The 18,577-nt window shown below is 41.7% G+C and overlaps 1 protein-coding gene across 2 annotated transcripts in view; it reads right to left on the bottom strand.

Annotated features, from left to right (window-relative positions):
* The window catches only part of LOC124126461 (1-phosphatidylinositol 3-phosphate 5-kinase-like), a 124,995-nt gene that overhangs the window by 5,109 nt on the left and 101,309 nt on the right, over nucleotides 1-18,577 (bottom strand). The window contains exons 35-42 of one of the 2 annotated variants that reach the window (XM_048382645.1): nucleotides 9,389-9,485; nucleotides 7,847-7,926; nucleotides 4,445-4,548; nucleotides 4,056-4,184; nucleotides 3,423-3,519; nucleotides 2,830-2,991; nucleotides 2,364-2,441; nucleotides 2,121-2,228 (exon numbers count right to left, since the gene is read on the bottom strand). In XM_048382645.1, the coding sequence (XP_048238602.1) occupies nucleotides 2,121-2,228; nucleotides 2,364-2,441; nucleotides 2,830-2,991; nucleotides 3,423-3,519; nucleotides 4,056-4,184; nucleotides 4,445-4,548; nucleotides 7,847-7,926; nucleotides 9,389-9,485 (855 nt within the window). The other variant, XM_048382647.1, reaches the window with a different exon arrangement.

Below are 18,577 nucleotides of genomic sequence, written 5' to 3' on the forward strand. Positions count from 1 at the left end.
TACCAGTTCGCAGCATAATTGCACTTAGAATGACTGATGATAAAAACATAGTAGATATATATAACAGTCATGTTTTTATAACATGCATGATAAAATTGGCAATACATCTCTGGAACCCATAAAATGCACATGCACATGACATTCTCGTGGAGTAAAATCGAACAATAGTTATCATTGTTAATAATTCTAAGAATACTACCTTACTATTACATCTCTGCCTTAAATCCTGTATTTTGGCTTCGGTCACACTTACTAACAGACAGGTTGGCTGGCCGTACGGCTCAGCTTGCTGGTCATCTGAAGAAGGCCTTATATGAAGGTGGGACAGATGGCATCCCCCTCTGTGGTTTCGTGACCAGGGAATTCTTCCCTGTCAGAGCTATCTCATATCCTCTTCAACCAGCAGTGAGAGCTACGTCTCAAACATGCTCTTCATCATCTCCTGCTATTCTTTCAACAGTTGATGGATGAGACTCATGGAGGGTACAGGAGATGATGGGTCAGCTGGAGAGGGAGACTCTTGGTGGAAGCTGATTCCTCGGCTGTGATGTTTTCCACCTTCTTCTTAGCAGTCTCATGTCTCTTGGCCTTGGTCAAAGCCTCGGCCATCTTGGAGAAGGTCTTCTCACATCTCTTCTCACATCTCTTCTCTTGTTACATGAAGTGCCTCTGCACTTTGTGCAGTTATCATGAGGATCATCCGTGACCATGAAAACGGCCACACTTCTTGCAACCCGGGAGTAGACCTCACAAAGAACACCAAACACCAGCTATACCCACAAGCATGCTCTTACTCCAGCAGTAATATTGATGTTTATTACTTGCCCGTGAAGAGATCACCCGTTTAATAAACATACAGCTGTATTACACATTGTGTAATACCAAAACGCGTGCTTATACACTCTCGGAACACATTTAACGATCAAATATTGAAAGCTCTCAACATCCCTTGGCTTATTCAACAACATTACGTGTGGAGATGATAGATCACTGAGAAGAGCTTATGCACACTAGATGACCCCAGCAACCTTGTTGCTAGGCTGACGTCACATGGCATTGTTTCGCCAATGGATCTTGCAACAAAATTCCACAAATTACGTCATCGGGTATTGTGACGTGATTGTAAACTTTGAGGTGCAAGGCCCTGTTTCATGAAGCGACCGTATTTTAGCGCAACAACAGTCATTAGTCTAAGTTAGAGTATGTGAGTTGCGATAACCTTAGCGCTACGATAATTTTGTGAAACGGACCGTTGTGGACCGTTGTAGGGTATGAAATTCATACGTTTCAAATTTTGATGTGTTTGAAGTATTATGCTGTTAAACTCAATTGGATTATGCCGTGGATCGAGTAGGTGTCAGCCTATTCACACTCAACAGTATAATTGTAAAAACGTTAATAATGGCAAGTAATATATAAAATACTAAATTTGCTCCCGTGTAAAACCAATTTTATGAAACTCATGAATAGTTGTGGTATCTGAAAGTGGTATTACACGGGAGCTCGTTTAGTATTCTATATATATACCTATATGTCTGTTTTATTTATTAGAATAATCTTAGAATAATGTGACTTACTACCAAGTGCTAGATTGTTACTACTATTACAATAGGTGTTGACTCTAGCACACACAGGAAAAAAACTGAAACCATCATGACGTCATGGCTTAGGTAGTTACAAGACTACTTGGCGATAACTAGTTGTGTGTGTAATTGGCAGTGAAGAGGACGTCCGTTGAAAATCTGAAAATTTTAGTAAGTGTGACTGAAGCCAAAATACAGGATTTATGGCAGAGATGTAATGGAGGTAGAAGTTTCGTAAGAATTACTCTGATTTGTGCTATTGTCCTGAAGTTTGGTAACTGAGGAAGTTGATACAGTAGGCATTGCTCCAGGGCCAGATGACCAAAGATCGACCACTCGCCTCATGGCAGGGGGGTCGTTCACATGTGCTGTCGATTTACTTGGCCTGCTTACGTATCACACATCCTATCTATATACATCTTTGCTGAAACCTGCACTGCTTGAGCGTATGCTTCAGAAAGATGATTTACACAATAATCCTAATATCACTGTTTGTTTTCTACCAATGACAGTGAGTGAATGAGTGTGTCTACTGACCACTGCCAAGGCCGCTCCACTGGTCTGGAACATGGAGGAAGTAGCGGTCCATAGCCTCCAGGAAGCGGCTGCGGTACAACTGAGGGGAGACAACTGTGGGCGTCTTACCTGACAATCAGGATGAAAAACACCTGCATATTAATCTATAAAACTTTTATGGTGATTGTCGACAAGAAGCATGAGGTAATCATTTTAGAATATCATATTTCTACTGTAGTGGGCCACACAGCCACCATCACCCACCCTGTCCACCGATGATGCCAATCTGGGACTTCACCAACATCTCCAGCTTCTTGTCCCAGGTGAAGGTGCGAATGTAATCTGGAGAGAGATAACACAGATCTTATGAAGACTGACAGAGACAAGCAATAACTTGCAAAGTGCCTTAGCTCTGTCACAGTTAGACACTGATTTTCAGTATATTAGACTATTCTTTTGATAATGAGAGCAATTATTCCAGTAGTTTCTCCAGATTCCCTTTGGTTAACCTGATCGTCGAATGACGAGGTCAAGGTCAATGTTTGTTTGTAAACACTGAAATTAATCCCTACTTGACCTTTGATATTTGAATCTCTATCCGCATATGACCCAGTATCGCTATAATCCGTTAGCTTTATCCTGCCGAGAAGCCTACCCATTATATGATTAAACTTATTATCATGCAAAAGTGAATGACACTTGACTATTTGTTGTGTGCAGTTAGACTGACCGATGATGCCAACCACCAGCTCCTTCCTGGCCTCGTCCAGACCCACCAGCAGGGAGTAGTCCATCACCAGGTTGCTAGACAGGAACTCCGAGTCACTTGAGATGGCAGCATTCAGCACCGTCTTGGAGTGAGGCCGCATGTACAGGGGTGACTCCACGCTTACTGAAACAACAGTAAAAACGTCATGAAACGACAGTTTAACTCTTGTATCAGAAAACAGATGGAAGCAGTGTTTCTTACAATTTCTAGGGTGATATCCAACAGCATGGATACAAAATAACCACATGTGTCATGCTCACTGATATGCTACCTCCACTGTTGTCACATGGCTTGACAATAGTGCTTGCCAATATCAATCAACACGAAGACACAACCACATGCCTTTCAGAGTCATCAATGTGTTTTGGCTGTCATTTCACAAGAGTGTAGTGCTATTTAATACATGTTATTTCTTGTGTTTCACTCAGCAGGAAGGAAGCCAATCGCAGTGCAATGGCCAGGTAGAGCATTTCTCATATATTCCTAACATCTTTCCAAACTTTTACATTTAGAACAGATATCGATTTGGGTGTAAGTGCATCATTGCTACTGACATTTGAGAAGGTTTTCATCAAGCAGCACCAGTTCTTCCTCTCGTTTTCCGGAAGTATTAACCAAGCGGTTCCTCATCGAGCCCTTCAGGTCAAATGTCTAACAAACATAAAATACATAAAACCATGAACCTCCTAGAACACATGGAAACAACTTCAGGTCACATGCCTAGGCCTAGTAAACATTACATTTATCTCAAACATGTAAACATAGCTGCGCACATGGAATTTGTTAACTTATCATGCTCGTGTCAATATAAACCATAATGAAATGTCAACGATATGTGCAAAACCAAACAAAAAAACTACAAATGCGGAAGAGTAACAAAGCACAATGAGACAAGGCTCATACTTAGGTTAGTACACACGTGCATCGGTGTCCCACATTGACGATTGATATTGGGATTTGAGGACTTAAAAGTACATTTACAGAAGAACAATAAAATAATACATCATGAAAAACATATGAGGATAGCTGCCTGCAATACCAGAATTAGGTTAAACACTTCAAGTTACTATTACCTGAAGTCCATGTAAACAGCATAATCTTCCAAAAAGGTACAAAAGCATATTGTGTAGATGTGATAACTACATAGAAGTGCAACTGATGTTTAAGCATGTGTCAAGGGAGATAACCTGGGTGATCTTCCTGTTGTAGAAGAGGTTCTCCAGCACCAGCAGGTCCTGCTTCAGAGCGTGGTTGGTCTGGGTGTTGCGGAATCCAATCCTGTAGACGCCAAGGATCTTCGCCAGTGCAGTTGGCCTCTACATAGTCACATAGTTAACATTGTCTAACAAGTCAATTTGGCTTATACAAGATAATTACTTGAATATGATATAAATTTGATGCTTGCACTCATTAACTTAACGTCCATGCATTTTTAGAAATTAATAAATACATATCTACTATGACCTATCTAGACAAGGCAGAGGAAATGTTTATGTATTTACCAACAAATTAACTTTGCAGTAAGGTTTGGTTCATTTTATGCTGAGAGTTGAATAATGCTACATCTCCTGCTCACCTTTTCCCCATAAGCTCTTGTGATGTACTTGAAATATTCAGGACCAAACTTCTCAAAGGATTCAACCTCCATACCAGACATCTGTTTCAAGATGAATCGGTCATCTACAACATGTCACACAGGCTCACAGACATCTGTTTCAAGATGAATCGGTCATTTACAACATGTCACACAGGCTCACAGACATCTGTTTCAAGATGAATCGGTCATTTACAACATGTCACACAGGCTCACAGACATCTGTTTCAAGATGAATCGGTCATCTACAACATGTCACACAGGCTCACAGACATCTGTTTCAAGATGAATCTGTCATTTACAACATGTCACACAGGCTCACAGACATCTGTTTCAAGATGAATCTGTCATTTACAACATGTCACACATGCTCACAGACATGTTTCAAGATGAATCGGTCATCTACAACATGTCACACAGGCTCATAGACATCTGTTTAAAGATGAATCTGGCATCTACAACATGTCACACAGGCTCACAGACATCTGTTTCAAGATGAATCAGTCATCTACAACATGTCACACAGGCTCACAGACATCTGTTTCAAGATGAATCGGTCATTTACAACATGTCACACAGGCTCACAGACATCTGTTTCAAGATGAATCGGTCATCTACAACATGTCACACAGGCTCACAGACATCTGTTTCAAGATGAATCTGTCATTTACAACATGTCACACAGGCTCACAGACATCTGTTTCAAGATGAATCTGTCATTTACAACATGTCACACAGGCTCACAGACATCTGTTTCAAGATGAATCTGTCATTTACAACATGTCACACAGGCTCACAGACATCTGTTTCAAGATGAATCAGTCATCTACAACATGTCACACAGGCTCACAGACATCTGTTTCAAGATGAATCAGTCATCTACAACATGTCACACAGGCTCACAGACATCTGTTTCAAGATGAATCGGTCATCTACAACATGTCACACAGGCTCACAGACATCTGTTTCAAGATGAATCTGTCATTTACAACATGTCACACAGGCTCACAGACATCTGTTTCAAGATGAATCTGTCATTTACAACATGTCACACAGGCTCACAGACATCTGTTTCAAGATGAATCGGTCATCTACAACATGTCACACAGGCTCACAGACATCTGTTTCAAGATGAATCGGTCATTTACAACATGTCACACAGGCTCACAGACATCTGTTTCAAGATGAATCGGTCATTTACAACATGTCACACAGGCTCACAGACATCTGTTTCAAGATGAATCGGTCATTTACAACATGTCACACAGGCTCACAGACATCTGTTTCAAGATGAATCGGTCATCTACAACATGTCACACAGGCTCACAGACATCTGTTTCAAGATGAATCAGTCATCTACAACATGTCACACAGGCTCATAGACATCTGTTTCAAGATGAATCGGTCATCTACAACATGTCACACAGGCTCACAGACATCTGTTTCAAGATGAATCAGTCATCTACAACATGTCACACAGGCTCACAGACATCTGTTTCAAGATGAATCGGTCATTTACAACATGTCACACAGGCTCACAGACATCTGTTTCAAGATGAATCGGTCATTTACAACATGTCACACAGGCTTACAGACATCTGTTTCAAGATGAATCAGTCATCTAAAACATGTCACACAGGCTCACAGACATCTGTTTCAAGATGAATCAGTCATCTACAACATGTCACACAGGCTCACAGACATCTGTTTCAAGATGAATCGGTCATTTACAACATGTCACACATGCTCACAGACATCTGTTTCAAGATGAATCGGTCATTTACAACATGTCACACAGGCTCACAGACATCTGTTTCAAGATGAATCGGTCATTTACAACATGTCACACAGGCTCACAGACATCTGTTTCAAGATGAATCGGTCATTTACAACATGTCACACAGGCTCACAGACATCTGTTTCAAGATGAATCGGTCATCTACAACATGTCACACAGGCTCACAGACATCTGTTTCAAGATGAATCAGTCATCTACAACATGTCACACAGGCTCACAGACATCTGTTTCAAGATGAATCGGTCATTTAAAACATGTCACACAGGCTCACAGACATCTGTTTCAAGATGAATCGGTCATTTACAACATGTCACACAGGCTTACAGACATCTGTTTCAAGATGAATCAGTCATCTAAAACATGTCACACAGGCTCACAGACATCTGTTTCAAGATGAATCAGTCATCTACAACATGTCACACAGGCTCACAGACATCTGTTTCAAGATGAATCGGTCATTTACAACATGTCACACATGCTCACAGACATCTGTTTCAAGATGAATCGGTCATTTACAACATGTCACACAGGCTCACAGACATCTGTTTCAAGATGAATCGGTCATTTACAACATGTCACACAGGCTCACAGACATCTGTTTCAAGATGAATCGGTCATTTACAACATGTCACACAGGCTCACAGACATCTGTTTCAAGATGAATCGGTCATCTACAACATGTCACACAGGCTCATAGACATCTGTTTCAAGATGAATCAGTCATCTACAACATGTCACACAGGCTCACAGACATCTGTTTCAAGATGAATCGGTCATTTACAACATGTCACACAGGCTCACAGACATCTGTTTCAAGATGAATCGGTCATTTACAACATGTCACACAGGCTCACAGACATCTGTTTCAAGATGAATCAGTCATCTACAACATGTCACACAGGCTCACAGACATCTGTTTCAAGATGAATCGGTCATCTACAACATGTCACACAGGCTCACAGACATCTGTTTCAAGATGAATCGGTCATTTACAACATGTCACACAGGCTCACAGACATCTGTTTCAAGATGAATCGGTCATTTACAACATGTCACACAGGCTCACAGACATCTGTTTCAAGATGAATCGGTCATCTACAACATGTCACACAGGCTCACAGACATCTGTTTCAAGATGAATCGGTCATCTACAACATGTCACACAGGCTCACAGACAACTGTTTCAAGATGAATCGGTCATTTACAACATGTCACACAGGCTCACAGACATCTGGACCCCCTCTGTGGTCTAGTGGTAGAGCATCTGCTATATTTAAGTGCAATAATCTTGGACGCGATGTCAAACCTCTTTTCACCTCACCTAACCTCAACTCACAGACATCTGTTTCAAGATGAATTGCTCATTTACAACATATCACAGACATCTGTCACTGCTGTATAAACCACAAAACCACAAAACCATCAACATTAAATTTAACTTTTGTGTTAAAAATAAATAAATTATCAAACAAATAATATATAACTGGATCAATTTCCAAACATTTAGGGCCGCATTAATGGGAGAGACACTCTTTCTAGCAAGGTCAACCAGTTGGTACCAGACAGTAAGTGAAGTAAAGACTCACCATCAGTCTTACAGAAGGTGGATCCGGACTTCCCTCCCTTGGCCTCCCAGGGCTTGCAACGACACAAGGACCTGATGAACCTAAACAGCAGAAATGGCAGCTCATCACCACCCTCATCACCACTCTCATTACCCTCACCCTCATCACCACTCTCACCACCCTCACCCTCATCACCACTCTCACCACCCTCACCCTCATCACCACTCTCATCACCCCTCTCACCACCCTCACCCTCATCACCACTCTCATCACCCTCACCCTCATCACCACTCTCACCACCCTCACCCTCATCACCACTCTCATCACCACTCTCATCACCCTCACCCTCATCACCACTCTCACCACCCTCATCACCACTCTCATCACCACTCTCACCACCCTCACCCTGATCACCACTCTCATCACCACTCTCATCACCCTCACCCTCATCACCACTCTCATCACCCTCACCCTCATCACCACTCTCATCACCACTCTCACCACCCTCACCCTCATCACCACTCTCACCACCCTCATCACCACCCTCACCCTCATCACCACCCTCACCACCCTCACCCTCATCACCACTCTCATCACCACCCTCATCATAACTCTCATCACCATCCTCATCACCACCCTCATCATAACTCTCATCACCACTCTCATTGCCACCCTCATCACCACTCTCATCACCACCCTCATCACCACCCTCATTCCCACCCTCATCACCACCCTCATCACAACTCTCATCACCCTCACCCTCATCACCACTCTCATCTCCATCCTCATCATCACTCCCATCCTCACCCTCATCACCACCCCCATCACCACCCTCATCACCACTCTCATCACCACACTCATCACCACTCTCATTCCCACTCTCATCACCCTCACCCTCATCACCAATCTCATCCCCACCACCATAACCACCCTCAACCCCACCCTCATTCCCACTCCCATCACCACCATCATCACCACCCTCATCTCCATCCTCAACACCACCCTCATCCTCATCTCCACCCGACCCCTAACCTCATCACCATACTTATCCCCATCATCATCATTCATCATCACCATCACCATATACATCCTCACCTTCATTACCAACTTCATCCCCACCTCACCCCTAACCTCATCACCACCTCACCCCTAACCTCATCCCCACCTCACCCCTAACCTCATCACCATACTTATCACCACCCTCATGATTCATCATCACTTCCATCACCATATACATCCTCACCCTCATCCACACTCTCATCCCCACCCTCATCACCAATCTCATCACCACTTTTATCACCACCCTCATCTACATACTTATCACCACCCACATCACCAACCTCATCACAAACTTCATCCCCACTCTAATCACCACCCTCATCACCCCACTGATCAAAACCCACATGTCCCCCTTCAACACACTCATTGATATACTTATCACCAACCTCATCACCACCCTCATCAACATTAAGTTCTCTATCTTTAAATGATATTGCAGTCAGTATATAGTGAGTAAAACATACTCGAGACCAGTGTTTTCAGAGGGTTCTACTGAGTACTCACATTTCCTCCCCTGCTGAAAAGATGAGCTTACGCAGCTGACGGAAAGGCTCAGCAAAGTAGATCTTGCAGTAAAACCTTGCCCCACTGTCGGAAAACTCTGAATACAGACATAGACAACATACAGTGTAGGATAGAAGTCTGATAGCATTGCTGTAGATTATCATCATCAAGGGTTTGTATACACTATGTTCCCCCATCACCCATTAATATATGGGGCCATTTTGCAGAGTCAATAGCCACACAGCTCCATCTGAAGAAAAGAGTCAATAGCCACACAGCTCCATGTGAAGACAAGAGTCAGTTCTCACATAGCTCCATGTGAAGACAAGAGTCAATAGCCACACAGCTCCATGTGAAGACAAGAGTCAATAGCCACACAGCTCCATGTGAAGACAAGAGTCAATAGCCACACAGCTCCATGTGAAGACAAGAGTCAATACCCACACAGCTCCATGTGAAGATAAGAGTCAATAGCCACACAGCTCCATGTGAAGACAAGAGTCAATAGCCACACAGCTCCATGTGAAGACAAGAGTCAATAGCCACACAGCTCCATGTAAAGACAAGAGTCAATAGCCACACAGCTCCATGTTAAGACAAGAGTCAGTTCTCACACAGCTCCATGTGAAGACAAGTGTCAGTTCTCACATAGCTCCATGTGAAGACAAGTGTCAGTCCTCACATAGCTCCATGTGAAGACAAGAGTCAATACCCACACAGCTCCATGTGAAGACAAGAGTCAATAGCCACACAGCTCCATGTGAAGACAAGAGTCAATAGCCACACAGCTCCATGTGAAGACAAGAGACAATAGCCACACAGCTCCATGTGAAGACAAGAGTCAATAGCCACTCAGCTCAATGTGAAGACAAGAGTCAATAGCCACACAGCTCCATGTGAAGACAAGAGTCAATAGCCACACAGCTCCATGTGAAGACAAGAGTCAATAGCCACACAGCTCCATGTGAAGACAAGAGTCAATAGCCACACAGCTCCATGTGAAGACAAGAGTCAATAGCCACACAGCTCCATGTGAAGACAAGAGTCAATAGCCACTCAGCTCAATGTGAAGACAAGAGTCAATAGCCAGACAGCTCCATGTGAAGACAAGAGTCAGTACTCACACAGCTCAATGTGAAGACAAGTGTCAGTACTCACACAGCTCCATGTGAAGACAAGTGTCAGTTCTCACACAGCTCCATGTGAAGACAAGAGTCAGTTCTCACACAGCTCCATGTGAAGACAAGAGTCAGTTCTCACACAGCTCAATGTGAAGACAAGAGTCAGTTCTCACACAGCTCCATGTGAAGACAAGTGTCAGTGCTCACACAGCTCCATCTGAAGAAAAGAGTCAATAGCCACACAGCTCCATGTGAAGACAAGAGTCAGTTCTCACTCAGCTCAATGTGAAGACAAGTGTCAGTACTCACACAGCTCCATGTGAAGACAAGAGTCAGTTCTCACACAGCTCCATGTGAAGACAAGAGTCAATAGCCACACAGCTCCATGTGAAGACAAGAGTCAATAGCCACACAGCTCCATGTGAAGACAAGAGTCAATAGCCACACAGCTCCATGTGAAGACAAGAGTCAATAGCCACTCAGCTCAATGTGAAGACAAGAGTCAATAGCCACACAGCTCCATGTGAAGACAAGAGTCAATAGCCACACAGCTCCATGTGAAGACAAGAGTCAATAGCCACACAGCTCCATGTGAAGACAAGAGTCAATACCCACACAGCTCCATGTGAAGACAAGAGTCAATAGCCACACAGCTCAATGTGAAGAAAAGAGTCAATAGCCACACAGCTCCATGTGAAGACAAGAGTCAGTTCTCACTCAGCTCAATGTGAAGACAAGTGTCAGTACTCACACAGCTCCATGTGAAGACAAGAGTCAGTTCTCACACAGCTCCATGTGAAGACAAGTGTCAGTTCTCACACAGCTCCATCTGAAGAAAAGAGTCAATATCCAGACAGCTCCATGTGTAGACAAGTGTCAGTACTCACACAGCTCCATGTGAAGACAAGTGTCAGGTCTCACACAGCTCCATGTGAAGACAAGAGTCAATAGCCAGACAGCTCCATGTGAAGACAAGAGTCAGTTTTCACACAGCTCCATGTGAAGACAAGTGTCAGTACTCACACAGCTCCATGTGAAGACAAGAGTCAATAGCCACACAGCTCCATGTGAAGACAAGAGTCAGTTCTCACAAAGCTCCATGTGAAGACAAGTGTCAGTTCTCACTCAGCTCAATGTGAAGACAAGAGTCAGTTCTCACACAGCTCCATGTGAAGACAAGTGTCAGTTCTCACACAGCTCGATCTGAAGAAAAGAGTCAATAGCCACACAGCTCCATGTGAAGACAAAAGTCAATAGCCACACAGCTCCATGTGAAGACAAGAGTCAATAGCCACTCAGCTCAATGTGAAGACAAGTGTCAGTTCTCACACAGCTCCATGTGAAGACAAGTGTCAGTACTCACACAGCTCCGTGTGAAGACAAGTGTCAGTTCTCACACAGCTCCATGTGTAGACAAGTTTCAGTTCTCACGCAGCTCCATGTGAAGACAAGAGTCAGTTCTCACACAGCTCCATGTGAAGACAAGTGTCAGTTCTCACACTGCTCCATGTGAAGACAAGAGTCAGTTCTCACACAGCTCCATGTGAAGACAAGTGTAACTTCTCACTCAGCTCCATGTGAAAACAAGTGTCAGTTCTCACATAGCTCCATGTGAAGACAAGTGTCAGTACTCACACAGCTCCATGTGAAGACAAGAGTCAATAGCCACACAGCTCCATGTGAGGACAAGAGTCAATAGCCACACAGCTCCATGTGAAGACAAGAGTCAGTTCTCACACAGCTCCATGTGAAGACAAGAGTCAATAGCCACACAGCTCCATGTGAAGACAAGAGTCAATAGCCACACAGCTCCATGTGAGGACAAGAGTCAATAGCCACACAGCTCCATGTGAAGACAAGTGTAACTTCTCACTCAGCTCCATGTGAAAACAAGTGTCAGTTCTCACACAGCTCCATGTGAAGACAAGAGTCAGTTCTCACACAGCTCCATGTGAAGACAAGTGTCAGTTCTCACGCAGCTCAATGTGAAGACAAATGCACAGGGGATAGATGATAGCGTGTATAGCATACAATATTCACATAGAAAAAAATCACATCCCTCTTTATACATATAGAGTAGTATAGGTAATAGGGGTTCTGGACCACTTCCACTGGAGCTGGATTTATATACCTATACTGCTACTACAGATGGAATTTTTTATGCCAAAATGATTATGCGATTTAACGATAGTCATGAGATTGGCTCTAGCTCACCAATACCTGGGGCCAATCAATGCTTCTATTAGCATAAAAATGATGATGCGATTCAACGAAAGTCGTTTTAAAAGAAATATCAATATTAATTAATAATGGATAAAATTTACTATAGCCCACGAGGATATTGGAAAGGTGTAGGAGCAATAAAAAAATTAGCCACCACGGCTAAGGTATCTAAAGATGTGGCCAAGGATTGGTTAAAGAAACAAGCGATGTGGCAGATATATTTACCGGCACCGCGTTATATACCGAGGAAGAAGTTTCATATTTTTACGACGAATGAAGTTCATCAGGCTGACCTCTTGTTTCTTCCCCACGATAAGGTAAAACGCAAAACGTATAAATACGCTTTAACCGTAGTGGATGTGGCTAGTCGATACAAAGAGGCTGAGCCATTAACCTCGAAAGAATCAACAGAGGTAGCTAATGCACTGAGTCGCATATATAAACGCGGACCGCTAAAATGGCCTAAGCTATTTCAAGTAGATCCCGGTCGCGAGTTTATGGGATCGGTAACTAAACTGTTAACAAAGAACGATGTCGAAATCGTCCGCGGAGAAAGAGAGGCCCAACGCAGTCAAGCTATCGTCGAAAGATTTAACAGGACATTAGCGGAACGTTTGTTTGGCTATCAGTATGGGATCGAAATGAAATCCGAGCGATTGAGATCAACCGAATGGGTGACACGATTATCAGCCGTTGTATCAGCGCTGAATAATGAAGTAACGAGATTAATAGGGAAGAAACCATCCGATGCTATTAAAATGAAATCCGTGACTTCCGAATCTTCAGCACCGAGGAGAGGCAAAGAACGAAAACTTCCGGATAGAGTAAAGGTAAGATATTTATACCAGGCCGGTGAACTCGAAGGAGGCCTACATCGCGCAACCGATCCCATATGGTCCCTTAAGACGTATAACATTAGTAGATTGGTTTCGAAAGAAGGAGAGCCTATTCTTTATTATCTTCAAGATGGACCGGGTAGGGCATTTGTACGAGAAGAGTTGTTTATAGTTCCCGACGGTACGGTATTACCACCATAACCATAAGCAAAGGTATTTACACCATCATTATCAATCCATCTCTTTGTATCTAAGGGGGATAATGATGTCTTGTTCATTCTTAATCCATATATCCTATGATTGTAACTTCTTAAAGAGTTCATCTCGTGTTTGAACGTTCTACCGTTGAATAATGATTCTTTATACTGTTCGTGTTTGATATGCTTTTTTACAACGTACTTCTTAACACCCTTAGCTTTTCTTATCTCCCCATTATCGGACTTCTTTATAGAATACATCTTAGGTCTTAATCCTACATACTCCGCTATAGGGGTCCCAGCACATTCATCCTTCATCTTACCTAACACCTTTTTATTTACTACGCTGTGCAGTATCTTTTGGGTAATCGCTCGTGTCGTACATATCTATTTTTTCTGCCATATCTTTATACACATCCTCGGTTTGTATTTCCAACAACAAAGAATCTGTGTCGGTATATAACACCTCGCATCTATCGCCGTATTGCTTCTTAAGTTCGTTGTAATAAAAGTCATACATTAAGTGTTTTGACAAGTCGAGAATACTCATACCGACGTACACCGGTCTGTTGAATTTTATATTACTCTTCTGCATATGCAACGCGGCTAAGTCGTTATCGAATATCTTGCTTCTGTTAAAAGCCGGACTGGCTATAAGTTTCCTGAGTCTTTCTTCCTCATTAGATCTGACTAATTTAACATCAACACGCTTCCTTAGATTCTCCATAGTTTTACCAAATACCGAGTTATTCATGAGCTTATACAGATTCTTTTCGAAATCGCTGGTAGCTATCTTTCTTAAATCTGTGTTCAGCCTTATATAGGGCTCCATCCAAGGGCTTTGATCGAACTTTAGAACTCTGTGTATTTTCTTAAGTTTCATACCTAACGATAGATACAACTGGAGATTTCTGTAGTGAACTATATATTTTGTTTTATCCATCAAATTTGGTACGAGTTTTTCTACGTTAGCTAACCTACTATTACCCATCAAGGAGCGTTGATATTCCGACATCCAATCTTTATTAACCATTAATCTTTCGGGAGCTAGCGGATAACTGTTATGGTCTTTATGTAACGAACTTGGATATTCCAAGTCAACTTCTAGTATGTACCCTTTATTCACTTCGATATTATGGATATTATTCACATTAATATCATCGACCCATTCAAAACCACCCGTGGGTAAAGGTTGACTCATAGCCCATCCGTACAAATTGTTAGCGTCGAGATATAATATGTGGGTGTCGGGTTTACTGGGATCGTATCCTTCCACTAATTTATTATTAGCCTTAGAATACCTTTTAGCTGCCATCAATATACCACCTCTTAATCCTTTCTCAATAAACAAGTGCATATCGTAATCTGTGAGTAATTTTAGTTCTACGCCGGTCTTCTTCAACAATGCATCCCACGATAGTCCGGGACTGGAATAGTACCATGCCGGGTCCAAGCCATATTGTTTGAAACATGTCTTTCTAAATATCTCGAATATATCGGCGAGTAACAGTACATCGGTTTTTAAGTACAGATCGTGATAATCGCCTAAATTCTTACAACCTAATTTATCCCAGACCGTCAGAGCGTGTTCATAATCAGCATCTGTTATTCTAGATTCTGTTAAGTTACTATAGAATGATTCGAGGGATGGTAATTCAGTTTCTTCGAATCTAGACCAATCATCCATATATTCGTAAGGATATACACCTTTTCTCAGCAACAAATGACGAGTTATCTTATCGGTATATTTATTTGTTATCGCGAAGTCATCGGGATTGTTCGCATTAGCTAAATTGTCCAGGGAAGATAACAGAAACTGTACGGAGTCTATGAATCTAAGCCCATTACTTTGCTTTGTTCTAGATTTCCCATCCTTGTCCCTATAATGTATAGGTTTAGTCAACGAGAACGATATGTATTTTTCCATATTATTAGGAATGCACGTTAAACCGCCGTCGGTCTTTGAGATAGCTTGCATAATGAGATGTGAATCGTATCCCCTAAGGTTGTGAAACACAACGGGGATGGGTATTGTTTGAGAGTTCATTTTTAGTTTCAAGTTACACTCGTTATGAGCGGCTCCCCGATAATTACCCGTGACGTGACAATGATCTCTTACGGAATCCCCATCCAGGGGTTTATTACAAACGTGACAACTCGTTGACTTCTTATGGGCACTCCAATCATCCCTCGTCATACGCATGGGTTTCTTACACGATAATTTTTCCCTGATTATTCTTTCTTCATTTTGTAGATATTCTAGGAACTTTCCCGCTGCATCGGGACCTCTGTAAATCACGGGCGGGTTTGTTTTCCCATCATACCTTACAACTATATATCCAAACCCACAAGGAATATGTTCTTGAGTTTTGTACGTAAAACTATTATCAGTATTGCTATGGTTGGTATTTTCTATGGGTTTGATAAGCGCTTCGAAGTCGGCGTAAATTACGTACGGTACTGGCATTTGATTACAATAATGTTCAAATTTTAATATATTTTTTCCTTCTTTAGGCATATCGATCCTGATAGCATTCTGTCCAACACCTCTACAGTCTTCTTTATGCGCTTCTAATAGATCTTGTCTGCTGTACCCATGTAGGCATCTTTCACAGAAATATTTCTTTCCCTTATATTTAGTTTGATCGTATAATAGCTTGTTTAAACTCTTTATCCACGTATAATGATATTTACCATCTTTTTCGATCAGAAATGAATTGATTCTGGGAATATTTTCCGGAGCGGAGCTTATCCTGTGTACAACAATTCCTTTAGAATGTCCAAAAACATTTATAGCTAAATTATTTTGCTTTTCCACCTTATCTATTTGTGATATTGGTGTAGGTTCGTCTATACCATCGAAGTTGAGTCCATCGTTTTGGGGATAGCTAGAAGGTCTATCCGGATGCTTGTCTACGGGGAACAATGCAGATCTTATCATCATTCTTAAACAGTCATCGGATTTATTTTTTACGTTAATTATGGCTTTTTTCTTCTTATAATACGGGGGTAAATCTATATAAGATCCACCTTTGAAAGGCATATAATTTGCTATATCTAAATATAAACTATCGATTTTATCCACACCCCAACCCGAACCTCTATTAGTCCAGCGTTCTAAAGTTTCCTGTATCCTCTGAATTGATGTATCTAATGATGAGTTTATAGTATCGGATTCGGTTATAACTTCTTGATTGCTACGGAAATATGGTTCGGTATATTCGGTGCTATCGTCTGTGTTACTTTTACTCAATGTCATTTTAATCGTCAGCTGGTATTTTATACTATGTAAATCATCTAATTCCTCGTTAATTTTACTCGATATGATGGGCTTAATATCGTTAACATCCATGTTGGAATTAATATCCATCTTCCAACCTCTTAGATATTTACCAACGCCGGCGGATGTGGGTACAAATATTAATTCTTGATGTTGATTATCATTATCATTAGGTTGAATATCATTATCAATAGGTTGATTATTATCTAGTAAAGCGATCAATTCAGCTCTTCTCATTCGAGAATAACCTCTCAGCCCACTGTTTCTCGCTCGAACTTTGAGTTCTCTAACAGTCTGGGGTCTGTTGTATTCCAAACCGAGTAAATCCATCAATTCAGCTTTTCTCATACGAGAATATCCACGCAGTCCACTTTGCTTTGCCATAGCTTTTAATTCTCTGACAAAAACCATTGTGGTTGAATGGTATATGCAAAATGAGACAAATGTCTAATTGGTTGTTTTCATATATCTAAATACATATTCTCCCCAACCTATTCCTCTCATTGATGTAATCTCTCTTCCTAGCATAAATAATCTGGTTCCTGACCCTATCAGCACCGTGTTCCTTGCATAAACAATAACGACCTTTGACCCCTATCCCGCATACAGAACACGTATAGTTGATGTTTCCGCGCCTGATGTAATAATTGTGTATGCCGCAGTAAAAAAAATCAACACAGCGTCGGTTACAAAGGGTAGTCTTTCCCATGAGTGTAAACTTGCAGTTATTCATGGTATATACATCTATCATATCATTTGTCTAAATGCAAATCACAGCTACACTGTGAGATATTGATTATGCATAGCCACAGCTGTCACTCTGACTTATGCATGGTATAGCTGAAAATCAATAGAGAAGTCAATCCAATAATAATAAATGCGACCTCTCGGTTCTTTTGTTCCTCTGACGGTGTATAAAACTGACTCATTGTTGGTCTTGGTATTGGGTCTAGTTTTTTCCCATAAACGAGGAAGTATTCGTGCATGGCAGATTCAACATCCTTAAACGTTTGAATTGAATGTCCTTCCTTAAGCAGTTTTTCATGAATAAAGTCTAATCTTAATGTCCTATTTCTGGCCCATTGTGACTGGGCTGCTTGGAGTTTGTTCTAAAGCTTTATTATGTCTTTTCTGCTCCGAACCTCTCATACTAGAAAATAAAAAATTACTCCCCGAAAAAGCTAGAGCATTAACAATAGCTCCACCGACCATCATCGCAATTGATGCCATATGTATAATAATATAAAATATTCAAATGTTTAATTACTTCATTATGTCTTCCGGGATAAGTCCTTGTTTGATGAGCATATCCTTCGTTGCCATAGCTAATCCAATATCCAGAACCATCATTGGTATGTCATATCCATTAAAATCTAGCTTGGGAGGTGTGGCTTTAGTAATCATTTTAGCCATACGGGCATAGCCAATGGCCAAGCCGGTGACCACCGCTGAATGATACGTCGCGTTTACCAACATTTTACCGTCTGTAGCTGGAGTAGTCATGCTTCTTATAGCATTATATGAGGACTAAC

The sequence above is a fragment of the Haliotis rufescens genome, unplaced genomic scaffold (assembly GCF_023055435.1).
Source record: "Haliotis rufescens isolate VD_foot unplaced genomic scaffold, xgHalRufe1.0.p SCAF_4, whole genome shotgun sequence".
In the NCBI taxonomy this organism is placed as follows: Eukaryota; Metazoa; Mollusca; class Gastropoda; order Lepetellida; family Haliotidae; genus Haliotis; species Haliotis rufescens.